The 18850-nt window shown below is 32.7% G+C and overlaps 1 protein-coding gene, 1 long non-coding RNA gene and 1 other non-coding gene across 3 annotated transcripts; all 3 read left to right on the plus strand.

The window, feature by feature from the left end:
• Positions 1-4861, plus strand: LOC133030655 (uncharacterized). Its single transcript, XM_061103465.1, has 2 exons — positions 1-1930; positions 2754-4861. The coding sequence occupies exons 1-2, from the start codon at positions 1-3 to the stop codon at positions 4859-4861; spliced, it is 4038 nt and encodes a 1345-aa protein (XP_060959448.1).
• Positions 4862-5082: 221 nt separating this feature from the next.
• On the plus strand, positions 5083-6046 carry LOC133030343 (uncharacterized). Its single transcript, XR_009684192.1, has 2 exons — positions 5083-5518; positions 5772-6046. It is a non-coding gene; the product is annotated as an uncharacterized LOC133030343 (long non-coding RNA).
• On the plus strand, positions 5579-5675 carry LOC115701726 (small nucleolar RNA R32/R81/Z41). The gene has a single exon (XR_004008713.2). It is a non-coding gene; the product is annotated as a small nucleolar RNA R32/R81/Z41 (small nucleolar RNA).
• Positions 6047-18850: the final 12804 nt, after the last annotated feature.

Below are 18850 nucleotides of genomic sequence, written 5' to 3' on the forward strand. Positions count from 1 at the left end.
ATGAATATCATCTCTTGGAATGCTCGGGGCTTGAGCAATCCGAGAGCATTCCGTCAATTGCGTTTGCTCATATCTCAAAAAAAACCTGATGTAATTTTTATTATGGAAACTAAGCTTAGTGTAGGTTCTATTTCTAAATTTCGCAATGCATTTAAATTTCCTAATGGTATAGAGGTTCCTAGAATAGGTCTTAGTGGTGGTTTGCTTTTTCTTTGGAATTCTAATGTAAATGTAACTATTATAAATTATGGAAGGCACTTTGTTGATTGTTATATAGCTCTTCTTGATGGGCCTACTTGTCACTTCTCTGGTTTTTACGGATCTCCTGTTGTTGCACAAAGAAAATTCACTTGGGAACTTTTAAAGAAGCTCAAAGACTCGGCCCCTTTACTGCCTTGGCTTGTCATGGGAGACTTTAATGAGATTATTTCCCACACAGATAAATTAGGAGGCCCCATAAAAAATGATTCTCAAATTGATGATTTCCGAAATACCATTGATGCAAGTGGATTACAAGAATTGATATTTGAGGGTGAGAGATTTACTTGGCACAACAACAATACTTGTGGTTCCAATGTGAAGGAACGATTGGATTATGGATTCATTAACTCTCCTTGGATTCAGGTCTTTAAGGTTCCAATTATTTCCCATCTTGATTTTTTTCAGTCCGATCACAGGGCCACAATGGTTAATGCTCAGCCTCTTTCGTCCATTCCTGCACAGAAATTCAAATCTAGATTTAGATTTGAAAGGCTATGGCTCCATGAAGATGATTGTTCTACCATTATTGCAAATAACTGGCATTCTTCTTTGGCTAACCCGACTTCACAGTTGCTGCAAAATCTTGCAGATTGTGCCACCAACTTACAATCTTGGCATAGAGCTAAATTTGGAGACTTACCAAAAAAGATCAAGATCTCTCAAGACAAAGTTGCTGCCCTTCACAACTCATATGACACTAGTAGATCTCATTTTGAAGAACTCAAATCAAGTGAACACATCCTTGACGAATTACTTTCCCAAGAAGAAGAATATTGGCAACAACGATCAAGAACTTCATGGCTAAAATCGGGTGATTCCAACACCAAATTCTTTCACCAAAAAGCTAATACTAGGAATAACACCAACAGAATCAAAGAACTTCTCGATGACCAAGGTGTTTTACATACCACACAGCAGGGAATTGGTTCGATTGTTGAGAATTATTTTCAAAACATTTTCTCTACTGCTGGTTTCGATGCTGAAGCAGTACAGTATGTGTTAAACAAAGTGCCGTGCACCATATCAGATGAGATTAACAGTTTGCTACTGGTGCCATATACTCGTGAGGATGTTTTTAATGCTCTATCTTCTATGAGTGATGATAGCAGCCCTGGGCTTGACGGAATGTCGGTCATGTTCTACATTAATTATTGGCATATTGTGGGTGACTTGGTGTCTCAAACTGTCCTTCAAGTGCTGAATAATGGTGCGGATCCTTCTTGTTTCAACCAAACTCTAATCACTCTGATCCCTAAAGTTAAGAAGCCGAACTCAATGTCCCAGCTACGTCCCATCAGCCTTTGTAATGTGCTATACAAATTAGTCTCTAAAGCAATTGTGATTCGAATAAAACCTTATCTGTCAATGGTTATATCCGAATCTCAAAGTGCTTTCCTCCAATCAAGGCTCATTACGGATAACGTTTTGGTTGCTTTTGAACTCCTCCACTCCTTAAAACACTTAAAGAGAGGCAAGGAAGGATATGCAGCCATTAAGCTTGATATGAGCAAAGCCTTTGATAGAGTAGAATGGCATTTTGTTCATAGCATGATGATTACAATGGGGTTTGCTCCAGCAATTGCAGATCTCATTTACCGATGTATCAGCACGGTCTCATATTCCTTTTCGGTCAATGGTTCTGCACGTGGCCACCTAATTCCAACCCGAGGTATACGACAAGGAGATCCTTTGTCCCCCTTCTTATTCATCATATGCGCGGAAGGACTCTCGAGTAGGGGTGTTCACAAAGTATCCGATCCAATCCAATCCGCACGATCCAATCCAATCCAATCCACAAAATGCGGATATCCGCACTTGTGCGGATTGGATTGGATTGAAAAATCTAAAATCCGCACTTGTGCGGATTGGATGTTGTTTGACCTCAAAAAGTAACCGATCCAATCCAATCCGCACTTAATTATATATATATTTTAAAAAAATTATAATATGTAATATATATTAATTAAAAAAAAGACACAAACTTCTAATTTCTTAATATTTTTTAGTAATATATTGAGTTGGTGTATTTTATTTATTTTGTAATAAAAACACAAGAAAAATAATTCTTATTCACATAGACACATACACATAAAGTTTAAATATATATACTAGCTTATTTATTTTAGTAATTAGATACATATATATTTTAGTATAAATCTAAAGATAAGTGTATATATATATTGATATATATGTATATTGGTTTAATTTGTATATAAATAGAGATGGAAATAGATTATTATTAGAGATTAAGAAACAATAGTCTCTTTTTAATTTTTTTTCTATGAAATATTAAATAATTTATTATTAAAAAAATAACCGATCCAATCCGCACTATTGCGGATTGGATTGGATTGGATTTAAACTCTTATGCGGATCGGATTGGATCCAAAATATGAAATCCGCACTTAGTGCGGATTGGATGTTGTTTGACCAAAAAAGTGCGGATTGGATCGGATGAACACCCCTACTCTCGAGACTTTTTCAATTTGAAGAGCAAGGTGGTAATTTACATGGTCTTAGTATTGCAAGAGGTGCTCCGAGTGTATCTCATTTATTCTTCGCTGATGATAGCCTTGTTCTCTGCCGTGCTAATCACAAATCCGCCATGGCTATCAAGCGATCACTTGCTTATTATTGCAGAGCTTCAGGGCAAAGTCTCAATATTGATAAGTCGGTTCTCTCTTTTTCTCCGAATACTCTTCCCGCTATTCAGCAACATATACAACAGGTTCTTCAAATGGAAATCAAACCTTGTCATGAGCGTTATCTAGGCTTACCTTCTTATTCAGGAAGAGATAAAAAAATACTTTTTGGAGACATTAAGGATAAGCTTTGGAATTTATTATCAGCTTGGCAAGAGAAGCTCTTCTCCATTGGCGGCAAAGAAGTTTTGCTCAAAGCGGTGGCACAATCCATCCCAACTTACGCTATGAGCTATTTTAAACTATCCAAATCTCTCATTGGTCAGATTGAAACCATGTGCAACAAATTTTGGTGGGGCTCTAACTCCTCCTCTTCGGGTATAAATTGGAAAACATGGAAAGCTTTAACACAATCAAAGGTTCAAGGAGGTATGGGTTTTAAGAGTTTTGTTCATTTTAATCAAGCTTTATTGGCAAAGCAAGCTTGGTTAATTTTCTCAAATCCCAATTCACTTCTATCCCGTATACTCAAACCTCGATATTTTAAGCATAATTCCTTTCTTGATGCTACTTTGGGTTCTTACCCATCTTTAACTTGGAGGGGAATTATTTGGGGTAAAGAACTTCTTCAAAAAGGGCTTCGCTGGAAGGTCGGTAATGGTGAAAACATTTGTTGTGCATCAAGTCCTTGGCTGCCTGGAATCACTTCATTTAAGCCGTTGGTTTTTAATGGGACAAATATCAATATGAAGGTTGCTGATCTTATAAATACTGATCGACAATGGGACCATGACAAGCTTTCATTGCTCTTTCTTGAATCGGATGTCACCAAAATAATCAGCTTGCCATTAACACTTACTTCTCAGCAAGATCAACTCATATGGCATCATGATTCTCATGGGTTCTATACGGTTAAATCGGGGTACAAACTTGCTACAGATTTGGAAGAACAACAACCGAATGGCAGCAGTATTCAAGCTCAACAATGGTGGCAAAAGTTTTGGAAAATGAGAGTACCATCAAAGATTAGAATTTTCTTATGGCGTGCTATTCATGATTGTCTCCCAGTTGCGGATATCCTTCACTATCGACACATTTCGGATGACGATCGCTGCTCTTTGTGTGACAGAACGAAAGAAACCATCACTCATGCTCTTTTTTTCTGCAAAAGGGCCAAAAAAGTTTGGCAAAATTCAGCTTTTAATATTGCTGATCTGCTTCCTCCAGGAATGAAATTGATGGAATTTTTTCTTCATATTTCACCTTGCTGGTCTTCTTTGCAGCTTGAACAATTTGCTACTATTTTATGGAGCATTTGGACAGAAAGGAATAAAGAGAAACATGGCACGAAACCAAAACCATATGATGTTCTTCTTTATTTTGCACTCTCGTATTTGGATGATTATCACGCTGCTACACAACCATCAGCACCTACGGCATCAACAATTTCTGCTGCTCTTTCTACAGCAGGGAATTCGGCAGTTGCTTGGATCAATCCTCCTTCGGGTCGCCTGAAACTGAACACAGACGCTGCTATCAACGCAAGGAATCAAATGTCTGGGTTTGGTGCTGTTCTCAGAAATAGCTCTGGTGACATTATTGCTGCAATGTCTTGCCCCTTCAAAGGCTGTTTTAAACCCGACATTATGGAAGCTTTAGCTCTTATGCATAGTCTACAGTGGATCAAAGACCTTCAACTACCAGTGCATTTCATTGAGACGGATTCTTTGGCAGTGGTTAAAGGTTTATTATCTTCGCAGGAGCTAGTTTCTGATTTCCATAGTTTGATTAATGACATTTCCCTTTTAGTTTCCAACTTCCCTGGAGCTCAGGTCTCTCATATTTATCGATCTGCTAATAATGCCGCTCACTTGCTGGCTAGATATGCTCTTTCGGCGGGAACTAAATGTTCATGGTTGGAGGAAGTTCCTCCGCCAATTATGCCTATTGTATTTTAACCCTTTGTTTTAATATAATAGCATTTTATCTCAAAAAAAAAAAAATAGAATAAAATTTAGACAGTATTTTTTTTAAAAAAAATATAGCATTTTTAAATTTTTTTTTACCACAGTATAAAAGTAATAAAGTTAAAAATTTGAGGTGAAAAACTAAAAATAAAAATTTATTCTATTTCTGTAATTTTTGTTTTAAAATTTTATGTATATTTTATAAAAAAAAAATTGAATTGAAATGGTAATTATTTCACACAGGACACGTAAAAATACAAATTTTTATTTATTTTTTGAACATAAGAAAACAATAAGAAACCCTAAGTACAGGGGTTATATAAATATAAGAGGAAGAAGCTTTAGGGTTAGTGGGAGGGAGGAAATTGAAGGGAAAGAATGGAGGCGTTTAGGTCAGGAGAGAAAGGGAGAGATACTAGAAGCAGCAACTGTATGTATTTATATATATATATGATTCATGTGGACAAGAAAATCATCTGAGAGGGGATCATGATGTCCCTCTTTATTTCATTTATAGTTTTCAATCTGAAAAAACATCATTATATATATAAATCTTGCTGCTCGTATCCTCATCTTCTTTCTTTCTCAGATTTACTCTTCATCTCTTTCCCTTTGGGACCTCGTGATGCTCTCCCTATCTTTCTGAAGGTTCTTCTATGCTCTAATTTCTTTTTTTTTTCTTTTCTGGTTTCGTATGTATAGAATTTGGTGTGAAAATGATGAAAGAGATTCATATAGAGTGATGATTACTTATTGTTTTTGATGTGATCATAAATATACTCGCTACGTTCTTTCTGATTCACTGGTTAAATCTACTGCTTTCGTTTTTCGTTTTCTTTGCTTTGCCAGAAATGAAAATATAAAGCTTTCAATATTAGTATAATATTAAAATCGGATTCAGGGGACGGACGGAGAAAGGTTTTGATTAGAAGGGGCCAAAATCTAAAATCTTATTTGGGTGGGCCGATTTCTTAGTATTTTTAAAATATGAGGACTATTTTAAGAAAACAACAAAGCAATTACAATGTCTCAAGGCACCACACTGAATATTGTTTGGAACACACCCAAATTTTTATAGTATGTTTTAGAGCTCACATTAATAGGGATAGTTTGTTTTGATTAATTTGAAAATAATGTAATATATTTGTATATTAAAAATATTTTGTTTAAATTTAATTTTATTTACTATAAATGAAATTAAAATATAATAAAAAATACATTAAAAGAATTATAAATTAATTAAATTTTAAATAAATGTTTGTTTAAAATTAATGTGGTATATTTTAACAATGGTATATTAATGTGGTATATTTGAATTTAATTATTTTTATTTTTGGTATGAAGTAAAAAATAACAATGGTGAAAAAAAAAAGGCAAACAAATGAAATATAATAAAATTATGGACGGAAAGATAATCAGCCCAGTTCCACTGCTCCACTTGATAGCCACGCCACGTGGTCGCTCCTTATTGGCGGGCAGCCTTGGCATCAGACGAGCCCCACGCAGACAGGTCTTGTCCCCCACTTGCCAGTCAGTCGCCTTCCATGGCCTAACTTGGTCCTTGTGTCTCCGCCACTTGCCCAACCTGAGAGTGGGCTTCCTCCACCCTGCTACCCATTTTTTTTTTTTTTTAATAAAAAATAACGTTTTATTCACTTTAGTTTTAATATTTATTTTTGGAAGGTAAAAGTATATATAGGGTAGTCTTACATTTTAAGGGATATGATTTTGTCCCGTTATTGTACTTTCACGGATTGTAATCCGTGATGTACGGCAGCCGTCAGATGAAAGAGTTATTTGATCTGACGGCGGAGATTAATTTAGGGGTAATTAGGGTTAAAAAGTAGACACTCATTTAATGTACCAGAGAATACATTAGTACATCATGGGATAAAATTATATCCCTACATTTTAAAATATAATATAATATAAGAGTATTTTAGTTAATAGATATAAGTATTTTTCAATTTAATTTAATTTTTTTCCTTAAAAATTTAATATTTTCTTGTTCCTCTCTTCAACACACACCATGTGTGCACTTAATTAGGGCTGACCCTGAGTTAAAATGGGCTATAGGCAAAAAAATATTTTTTTGCTACTATAAAAGTACGGGTTTTTTATATCTTTATTTTTACACTTCTAAACATTTTTTTTTTGTATTTTTACAGAATTCTATATAGAAATCCTTATTGTAACTAGTGTAACCTAAATTGTAACAAAAAATCGTATGAAAACCCTATTGCAACTAGCGCTGCAACCATTTTAGAAATCCAAATCATAAATTTGAAAAAAAGGTAAAAAAATAATATATGAGGTAATTTCCCTAAAAATAAATAGTATTTTTAAAAATTATTAAAAAAATAAGTTTAGTTTTTAAAAGATATTTTTTTTATTTGGGTCCCTAAAATGAGTGCGCTCTAGGCGCGGGCCTAGCTTGTCTAGGGCCGACCCTCCACTCAATAGTTCAACTTTTATTTTCTCAACCAATCAACGGGTGACATTTGGCAGGGATTCACCAAGTTAGCCAATCTGATTACACTACATGGCACTCTAATTTTAATTTTTAAATAATTATATTTTTACATATAATTTATGATAAACTTATTTGTGTATTATTATCTAAAAAAATTGGGTGTTAATCTTTTTATCTCCTTATAAATATTTTATATAGTTTTAGATAAATACTATTTTGGATCATGTGTTTTGTAAAAGTTACTAATTGGATCATTTATTTTGTTAAATGACAAAATGGATTCTATATTTTCTAAAATGATAAAAATAAGACTTTGAGTTCAATTTTTAACAATTTTTTTTTAATATAATCAACGACAATTTCTAATACGAACAGATACAGAAAATATAATCAGTTTTGTCATAACATCTCTAGATCAGATTATTATTAAGTTTAATTTTGACAAAAAATTAGTTCAAGATCCTATTTGTACAATTTTGAAAACAAAGTTTGTCCTAGTACAAAATTTGTCCCATTTGCACTAAGATGTTTTTGAAAACTGAAACCCTAGTTGGGTTGTCAACCTGGGCGCTGGGTGAAACCCTAGGCGCTTGGGTTGACTTTCGAGGTGCTGTGTTATGTACTTTTAGCTTCTAAGGCGTGGACTTGGATGTTCCATATATTTATGGTACAAAATACTGAAAGATGATGAGTTAGAAACACCTTAGCGAAATTTAAACACCCATTTTGGAGTTCTTGGAGTCAATCTGGGCGCAGGGCTAGGGACCCCTTCTAGGTCAACTACTATGACTCGGAACTACTTAACTCCGATATTTCTTGCCACATATCAAACATTGATGTCCACGTCACCAGAATTTTTTTTTCGGATTAACATATGTTATATTAAACGTGACTATATGACAAAAATTATTTTTTTCTTAAAAAATATTACAATTTAAATTTAAAGTCACTACATATAATTCTCTTATCTTTTATCTTATATTAAATGTGGCTATATAATATAATTTTTTTTTGTAACATTGCAATTTAAAAATATATTTCTAATATTATTTTTAAATAAAAATGGGTAAATACCATTTTGGACCCCCTGTTTTACAAAAGTTACCAATTGGACCCTGTGTTTTGTAAAATGACAAAATGGACCTTGTATTTTTTAAAATAGTACAAATAGGACCCTGAATTGATTTTTTGTCAAAATAAAGTTTAATTATAATCCGATCTAAAAGTGCTATGACAAAACTGTTTACATTTTTTGTATCTGTTCTTATTAAGCATTGTCTTCAAGTTGGTTGTATTAAAAAAAAAGTTGTCAAAAATTAAGCTCAGGGTCTTATTTTTACTATTTTAGAAAATACAGGGTCCATTTTGTCATTTAACAAAATACAGGGTCCAATCTGTAACTTTTGCAAAACACAGGGTCCAAAATGGTATTTACCCAATAAAAATTAGAAAAATTGTATAATATTTCTAAAAAATAAAAAGTATAATAAAATTAAAATTATTATAATTAAACTAAAATTATAATTAACAATAAATTTTTAATATATATTTTTTAAAAATAGTACTTAAATTAAATATTTTTTAATAAGAAAATAATATTATTATTGAATAATATAAAAAATTAGTTATACAATTAAAATTATATATAACAAAAATAAAAATTAAAAATATAATTGAATCACATGTAATATTAATCTAATATATAATATATGTATATGAAAAATTTGTATTATAAGAAATATTGTCAAATTTTATTATCTAGAAATGTTGAAAAAACTATAAACTAAAATGTACACGTATTTGTTAAGCATAATATATATTATATATTAACCTTTTTTTAATGCAAATAAAATTAGAGAAAATCTTCATGTCCCTACATACATAATATATATATATATATATATATAAATATATATTTATATATAATAACTCAGCAGTTTTTCTCTAGTCTCTTTTGGGATCAAGGAATATTGGTTTTGGTCTACGTGTTCATATACATTAGTTTTATTTAATTGTTTGTTAAGAAGTTGAGACTAATGATTTTAATTATCCCATTAATTATATAAACAATATATATTTATTTTAATTAGTATTTTCTGAGAGTAGAAATTTAAAGTCAACACAGTAAGAAGTTTTAATATTTGTTATTTTTTTTAGTAAGTAAGCAAGCAATTTTATTTTCACAAAACAAACAATTACATCTTTACAACCTAAAACCTCTAGTACAGCAGCAAGCTATACTTAATATTTGTTATCTTTTTATGTTGTTATTTATTATTTATTTATTTATTTTAAGAAATGAGTGAGATAATATAAACTATGACTTTATTGTGTGAACTATAAAAATTATTGAAATTATTATTATAGATCTTTTTTCAGAAAAGCTTTAAAATAGTTAATATGACAATCAATAGTGTCCATAATATTAGTACACTAAGATGAAAAAGGCCCTATTTTATATTAAATGGTACTCTTAAGATTTTATAGTAATTATTACACAAAGTAGATTTTCTTTTATGAACAATGTTATAAAGCTGTCATCACCACCTCTACCACCATATTTTGTATCATCTACAATATACTTATTTTGATTGCCTTTTACTACTAAAAGTTATGTTAGACACATTACCTTTTAGCATTTATCCTTTGCTAGTAAGGCTGTTCTAATCAATTCAGTCCTTGTTGCAATTCACTCTTATTGTACCAAATTTGTATGGCCTATCTATGAAAAGGTCAATACATTATGTAAGGAGTTGGGTTAGTGTAACGTCCCCGCTTCAAGCCTCCATTGGGCCCTTACACCCACGGACTAATGGCTCTTATACACGAGTTCATCACTCTGGCTGCTTCATGGACTAATGACTGACCCTACAGACCAACACGAGTGTTTTCAGTGTGCTTTGTCCTCACTCACACACATCCTGGGAAAACTTCCCAGGAGGTCACCCATCCTGAAATTGCTCCAAGCCAAGCACGCTTAACTGTGGAGTTCTTTCGAGATGGGCTACCGAAAAACAAGATGCACCTTGTTGACATAGGTAGTACCAATCAATCCATTTAAGCCCTCTTCAACTGTGTAGTCCCATACCTACACAGTCTCAGAATCATCCCACTTGACCTTCCCCAGGCGGTGTGGGATTGCACAGTTTACCCGGTATTTCCCCTTACGGATCACGGGACTACTGACTGTCACAATCACCCCCCTTACGGGGTCCGACGTCCTCGTCGACCACACTTCCGGCTGGGTCAAGGCTCTGATACCATTTGTAACGTCCCCGCTTCAAGCCTCCATTGGGCCCTTACACCCACGGACTAATGGCTCTTATACACGAGTTCATCACTCTGGCTGCTTCATGGACTAATGACTGACCCTACAGACCAACACGAGTGTTTTCAGTGTGCTTTGTCCTCACTCACACACATCCTGGGAAAACTTCCCAGGAGGTCACCCATCCTGAAATTGCTCCAAGCCAAGCACGCTTAACTGTGGAGTTCTTTCGAGATGGGCTACCGAAAAACAAGATGCACCTTGTTGACATAGGTAGTACCAATCAATCCATTTAAGCCCTCTTCAACTGTGTAGTCCCATACCTACACAGTCTCAGAATCATCCCACTTGACCTTCCCCAGGCGGTGTGGGATTGCACAGTTTACCCGGTATTTCCCCTTACGGATCACGGGACTACTGACTGTCACAGTTAGTTGGCTGGGACACAGTTTGCCAAACAAAGACAGAGGGAGGAGCAGGCTTCAAGAAAATTAATGCTGAATGAAACAAGGAAGACAATTTAGGAGTAAGGTGGATTCATAATATCTACCTCAAAGATGAAGAGTGGTAGGAGTACAAAGCTCAAATTCAAGGAAGTTAGTATTGGAAACAAATAGTGGCAGCCAAGAATCTAATCAAGCTCTTCAAGCTCTTGACTGATACAATTTACAATGAACATGTAGTATCATATCTCTCTTGGCTATAAAATGTTATGCCCCACTCAAAACAAAGTAACATGGTGCAATGAAGTATATGGGGAAGATTCAATACTCCCAAGCATAGCTTCATATTATGATTCTCAGTTCAAAATAGGTTGAGGACTAGAAACTACACAAATTTCACATTATTGAGGATTCTGCTTGCCTTTTTTGCTCTCAGCAGGAAGACACAACAGAGCACTTGTTCTTTCTCTTAGGCTTGTCCACAACAAGTCAAGGTTTGGCTGAAATGGGGAGCTCAATCAACAGAATTGACAAAGCTGCTCAGGTGGATAGACAGAGCCAGCATCAACAGAATTGAAATTCTTTGCGGTGCGGTGCGGTCGCGGTTTGAATTTTTCTTAAACCGCGCGGTGCGATTTTGAATTGTTAATATGAGGTTCAAACTGCACCGCACTGCACATTATAAAAACAACAATTTTTATATTTATTTAGGTCCAATATATGAATATCTAATCCAAAGCTCACTAATTATTGTATTATTGAAACTTATTTTTTTTTTCATATTTATTTTCAAGCCTTATGATATTTTTAACATGTGTTGTTCAAGTTTTGTTATATTTGTGATAGTTCAATTATTGGTGATAGGATCTAACTCGCAAAAACCACATGGGCACCGCACCATTTTTTGCAGTGCAGTTTCTATGGTTTTTTAGTTTCGCGGTGTGGATACAGTTTGAAAAATTAAAAAAACTGCATGAGCGGGTTAGTTTGAAAAAATAGTTAAAAACAGCACCACTTGCACCGCGAACACTCCTCACTAATAGTCTTGTGTACTTCATATAGTATACAAGAAATGACAAATTATAGAATAAGAATAGAGAAAATGCAAGTGTAATTGTACAGAAAATACAAAACAATATTAAACATAGAGTGGCTATGTTTTAGCCAAAGAGTAAGCCCACAAAATAGAGAATATCTCCAAACCTTTGTAAATGTATAGAAATATATTTGAAGTCTTTTTGAAAGATGCTCTTAGAATGTACAATTTTTGTAGAGTAATAATCTTTTTGATTTATATATATAAAAAATATATTGTAGACTATTCGTTGTATAAAGATGATTTTTAAGTTTTCAACTACGATTTTTCAGTCAAAAATTTTACATTTTTAAATACATTTTTGTCTTCCAAGTAAGTTGGGCATGGTAGAAAATTCTTTCAAAAAAGATGATATGCATGAATGTTCTCGGTCAAAAACAAACAAGATCAATGTACCATTTCAACGCCTCACTTTTGACTTATTTACTATGCAATTATTAGAAAGAATAATCCAAAAGCTAAAGATTTTATTTATTTTTTATGAATCAAAATCTAAAGATATTATGGTTACTATTAATATTTGTTGTCAATATCATGTATGTATATAATTATGAATGAATGAGATCAGCCATGTATTGTCATAGGCTGTAGATCGTTAATATTTTTTTAGGTTATTATTTGTGTAATTTAAAGTTAAATTTTTTTAATTATCATTTTTCGAAATAGAATTATGTTTGTTTTGACACTTTGAAATGTATAAATTGATCAGATTTCGGAAAAAAAATAATCTATAATATAGAGAAAATTGTGCAAAAAAAATAAAGTTTAAACTTGAAACCTAAATTCGACTATGATCTGGTCAGATTTTGAAAAAAGTCGAAATATAAAAGTTCTAGATCTCTCTTTAAGCTTTGTAGAGCATCTTGAATCGTTGAGTTATTGTCAAAATACTATCAGTCGTGGAAATTTCTGAAAAAAAAAAGATAAAAAATAGCAAAAAAAGATAGTTTTTTAAGTAGAGTTGCGATTTTTATTTTTTTAAGTTTAAAATTTAAATCTTTTTCGTATCTTTTAGGTAACTTTGTTAGCCTATATAAACACATTATTATTAGTATTTTTAGGAGGTTTGAAGAGCTAAAAAAAATCCTGAGAAACTCTTAATTAACAAGCGATTTAGGAGTATGAAAATTGGAGAGCAAAATCAATCGTGAAGCCTTTTTCAACGAGTTTTTTAACATTTTTTTCTTCTCTATTTTCTTTTTCTACTCTGAATTAATATGTGTGAATTTGCTACGATGAACATGAATAGCTAAAAAATTTATTGGGGGTTAGATGGATATTGTTTGACATTGATTTATGGTTTTAATGTGATTTAATTTTCTCTCAATTTCTATATATTCTATTTCATTCGTACTTAATTACTTTTAATTGTCTGATCACCAATTAAATGTTTATGATTTTGATGCAAAATCTGAGAAATGAGTATCAATTATGCTATAGTGAAATAAAAATAAATTTCGATATAGGACGAGAGTATCTATATGGTTTGGATAACTTATAGGGTTTGTATTTAATGCCTTTTACATGTTTAATTTATCACAAGAGTAAAAACTTTACATGTAATTGAGATTTATATATTTGAGAAGACTATAAATTACTTGAGTAAACATGCTATTGCATAGAATTTGGTAATAGGAATTGAATCGTGTTAGACCATAATAGATAGATACAATTGAAATCATATCCCTAATTTCACATCTATTGTTAAACCTCTTATTTATTTGTTTTATTTATTTTTGCTTAATTAGTTTATTTAGTTTCAAAATTTATCTATTTGATTGCCAGATTGAAACAAGAATACAATTGATTGGTACTTAGCTACAGTTTTTGTGAGAACGATCTCACATACATGAGTATTACTTGTTAAAACGACGCGTATACTTGCGTGTTAAAATACCACAAAATAATTTAGTTATAGATTTAATTAGTTGTTAGTTGGTTATTGAGTTTTTTGGCAAGTAATAATGTATATGATTATAGAGATATTTGAGACAAAGTTGTATATATAGTTGGGGTGTTAATAAATTTTAGTCTACAAGATACTATATTAGAATATAGAGGTTCTTAGAATTTTTGCATCGTGATGGCTTGAGAACCAAAATTTGGATCCTTGTATAGCAACGTGATGACTTTATTTATAGGCAGTCATGTAAGTACTGGATTAGATGGAACAAATAACCTATTATCATATTATATCTCATTAATAGAATTATTACATTAAGCCAAGTGTGTTATGCTATTAATTCTCAATCTTCAGGAGTTGACTTGTCACATTTCATTGTAGTCAGCTTCTCATGTTGTAGCCACTTGACGGTTGACACACTTTGAAAATTAGGGTTAGCCTTGAGATAAAATGAGTAAAGAGTACGCCTGAGGGTCCCTAACATTCAAGTCCTAAATTGTAAAAAAGTTAATTAAGTATATAAATAAAATATTAAATAATAAGATAAAACCATTCTAAAAGATAACATTAACAAAGAAAACAACTCTAAAATCGACCCGAAACTTAGGCTAAAAATAGCCTAACAATTCATTTTAAGTGTTAATTCTGAAACTGAAAAGTTGTGCACAAATTTAGATTAAATCTAAATTATAAATGAATTAACAGTATTAAATTTCAGGGCCGACCATGGACATAGGTAGCGCATATAAGATAGAATTATCCTCATTTGGGTTAATTAATTAATTCAAAAGATAAATATTTATTTAAATTTGAATTTAAAAAATAGTTATTGATATTTTTTTTGGTTGAGATATTCTTTTAAGGTAGTTAAGGTTTTCCTTGAGTGGTTTAAGAGATTCTCTCAATTGGTTATAGGAAATAAACACCTATAACATAATTCAATTATATTATTTATTTAAATAGTTAAATAATATTTAATAAATGATTTAAATTTATATAATTAATTACATAAAATCTTTATTGGTTTTAATCTAAATATATCGTATAAACTTAAAAAAGATTAATCTGATTAATCTCTTTTCACCATAATTATTATATAGAATAGTTCATTCTCATGTATTGATAATTTAGCCTGAACTTTTGCCGATGCCCTTAATTAGGCATGCCGACAAAAGTCGAAGCTGAACAAATAAACATGAAACGCAGCGTTTCATTAATGTGAGAACTTTTGCCAGCACATCTAAGTGCGACGGCAAAAGTTCTCACCAAAATTTTCACCCACGTTTTAATTTGGGGGAGAAGTTGACCGCCAAAAATTTTTAGAGCTTTTACCAGCGCATTTATGCCCCGGCAAAAGCCAAACCCTGATGCAACGTGTCGATTGGTCAAATGGTCAATACTTTTGCCGGCGCAATTAAATCTGTCGGTAAAAGTTTTCACCTACTTTTGTGTGCATGTTTTTAAACTGCGAGGGAATTTGACCGCCTTTTTTTCAACACTTTTGCTGGCGCATTTACGCGCCGACAAAAATAAAAAAAATATTTATTACCTTTTTCCGGCGCATGTATAAGTTCGCCGGCGAAAGGTGACTCGAACCGCCAAAAGTTCTCACTTTTTGGCAGTTAAATTGCCAACATTTGCCGACGAATTTAGAGTACTTTGCCAGCAAAACTTACTATTACCGGCGAGAAAAGGTGCCGACAAATCAGGGAGCTAGATCCATTTTGTTGACTCCTTTTGTCGGCGCATTTGTTAACTTGCCCCGACAATTGTATACTTTTGCCGGCAAAAATGTACATTCTTGTAGTGAGAAATAACTCTTATGAATAGAACAAAAAAAGAAGCCCGACCCGAATAAAGGACGACAAGAATCCGAGCACGCCACGAAATTAATTACTTGGTTTGTGAGCTGTATCGGGCATATCCTATAAAATTGTTGCATAATACGACATGACACATACTTTTTTAATGATCTAGTATGACACGACTGATATTTTAAAAAGTCCAAAAAAATATGAACCAGGCTAACACAACACGTCGACGCTGTAACGTCCCCGCTTCAAGCCTCCATTAGGTCCTTACACCCACGGAATAATGGCTTTTATACACGAGTATGTCACTCTGGCTGCTTCCTGGATTGAGGACTGACCCTACAGACCAACACGAGTGTTTCCAGCGTGTTTTGTCCTCACTCACACGCTTCCTGGGAAAACTTCTCAGGAGGTCACCCATCCTGAAATTGCCCCAGGCCAAGCACGCTCAACTGTGGAGTTCTTTTGAGATGGGCTACCGAAAAACAAGATGCACCTCGTTGATATAGGTAGTCAATCAATCCATTTAAGCCCTCTTCAACTGTGTAGTCCCATACCTACACAGTCTTAATTAGAATCATTCCACTTGACATTTCCCAGGCGATGTGAGATTGCACAGTTTACCCGGTATTTCTCCTTACGGATCACGGGACTACTGACTGTCACAGACGCGCACATATTTACAACTCTTATTTATTTATATAATTAATTAGCAGAAATATTATAACTACTATTAATTGTTTCTAATAAATGTGACTGTATGCCCATAGCCATAACTGTCCATTTAAAATAATTGGTTAAAACTTGAGAGATACTTGGAGACAATGAAAAAGGAAGATTCATATTGGTTACTTTTATTTTTAATATATACATTTTTATATTTCTAATTAGCAAAGGAAATTCGGTCAGACAATGTGTTCGGTCCAGGATTTATTTGAAAACTATATATAAAAAAATGTTTATTCATATTCAATATATTAATAGTATACAAAAACAAAAATAGATTCAAGAAATTAAATTTCAAAAATATATATGGTATATATTTAATCATATTAAGATAAGAGCAAGAAAAAATGGGGTTATAAAAATCTTGCGTACATAATATATATTGAATATGCATGCATGGGATGGGACCATATATTATATATTAGTTTGTTATTAATTATCTGAAAAAGAGACATCTGTACGTATATTAAAAATAATATTACAAATGTAATTGTCTCTTTCATTATAGTTTCTTAGAGGTGTGACTTTGGAATTGGAATCAATTTGTTTTTTTTTCTTTTCTTTTTTTTTTAATTATTTCGTCAAATCAAAGACTTGGACTACTTCTTCATTTAGTGAAATCTATTTTCAATCAAATCAGCCGTTCCTTTAATTTCTATATTTGCTTGACTTAATATGCATTTGTTTTCTTCTTCTTTTTGGCAATATGATCCATTAAAACTTCTTAACTCATCCATTTGAATGCTCTGTATAATTAAAATTAGTAGAGCAATAATGTATATTCACACATATAATATACAATAGTCTTGAAAAATACTAATTATAAATATTTGTTTAATTTAGAGGTTATCAAAAAAAAAAAAAAATAATGACAATTTATTACATTGGTATAGCTTATATATATAATTAGTGAGGGTCTACTAGTCTAGTGAGCCAATTAATTTATAATAGAACTCTATTTATATATATGGACAAGTATATGCATGACTTGATTGAGTATTTTAGAAGCAAATATAACATGACTTGGTTTTAGTGAAAGATGATAGATTTTTTGGAACTCATGTTATTTTTGTACATGTGTTGAAACTTACACTAAAAGAAGGTTCAACCATCCTCTCTCATGTACCAATTTTTAACACAAAAAATTGTCTTAGTATTTCTTTTTTGGTTATTTTTCTAAGCATTGAAACACGATGCATGTATTTATTTGACTTTGATCTTTTTCCTTAATTTAATTGTAGAAACCGATATATTATAATTTTCATCTTTTGTCTTCTTGTATAAGAATAAGAATAGTTGGATTACTAACTATGGAGAAAAATATGCAGATTAATATTTATGTTTTTCTTGATTTTTTCTTCATTCATATTTTGTAATTTTTATTATCAATCTCACAATATATCATTATAGTTATTGAACTTCTGCGGAAATCTAATAGGATTATTAATACATGTTTTTGGTATTTGAATAATTATAATTTTGTTTTTTTTTTTTATATGATAGTTTATATTATAGTTAATATGTATAATAATTTTTGTGAAGCTCTAAATAATTTATTCTTATAACATATAACATGTATATTTGTGTCAGAACTTCGAAAATTTATAAGATATTTATTATAATTAGGGCTAATGTGACAGTCAGTAGTCCCGTGATCCGTAAGGGGAAATACCGGGTAAGCTGTGCAATCCCACATCGCCTGGGGAAGGTCTAGTGGGATGATTCTGAGACTGTGTAGGTATGTGACTACACAGTTAAAGAGAGCTTAAATGGATTGATTGGTACTACCTATATCAACAAGGTGCATCTTGTTTTTCGGTAGCCCATCTCGAAAGAACTCCATAGTTAAGCGTGCTTGGCCTGGAGTAATTTCAAGGATGGGTGACCTCCTGGGAAGTTTTCCCAGGATGTGTGTGAGTGAGGACAAAGCACACTGAAAACACTCGTGTTGGTCTGTAGGGTCAGTCATTAGTCCATGAAGCAGCCAGAGTGATGAACTCGTGTATAAGAGCCATTAGTCCGTGGGTGTAAGGGCCCAATGGAGGCTTGAAGCGGGGACGTTACAAATGGTATCAGAGCCTTGACCCAGCCGGAAGTGTGGTCGACGAGGACGTCGGACCCCGTAAGGGGGGGTGATTGTGACAGTCAGTAGTCCCGTGATCCGTAAGGGGAAATACCGGGTAAGCTGTGCAATCCCACATCGCACAGGGAAGGTCTAGTGGGATGATTCTGAGACTGTGTAGGTATGTGACTACACAGT

This window comes from Cannabis sativa, chromosome 8 (assembly GCF_029168945.1).
Source record: "Cannabis sativa cultivar Pink pepper isolate KNU-18-1 chromosome 8, ASM2916894v1, whole genome shotgun sequence".
NCBI classification, from domain to species: domain Eukaryota; kingdom Viridiplantae; phylum Streptophyta; class Magnoliopsida; order Rosales; family Cannabaceae; genus Cannabis; species Cannabis sativa.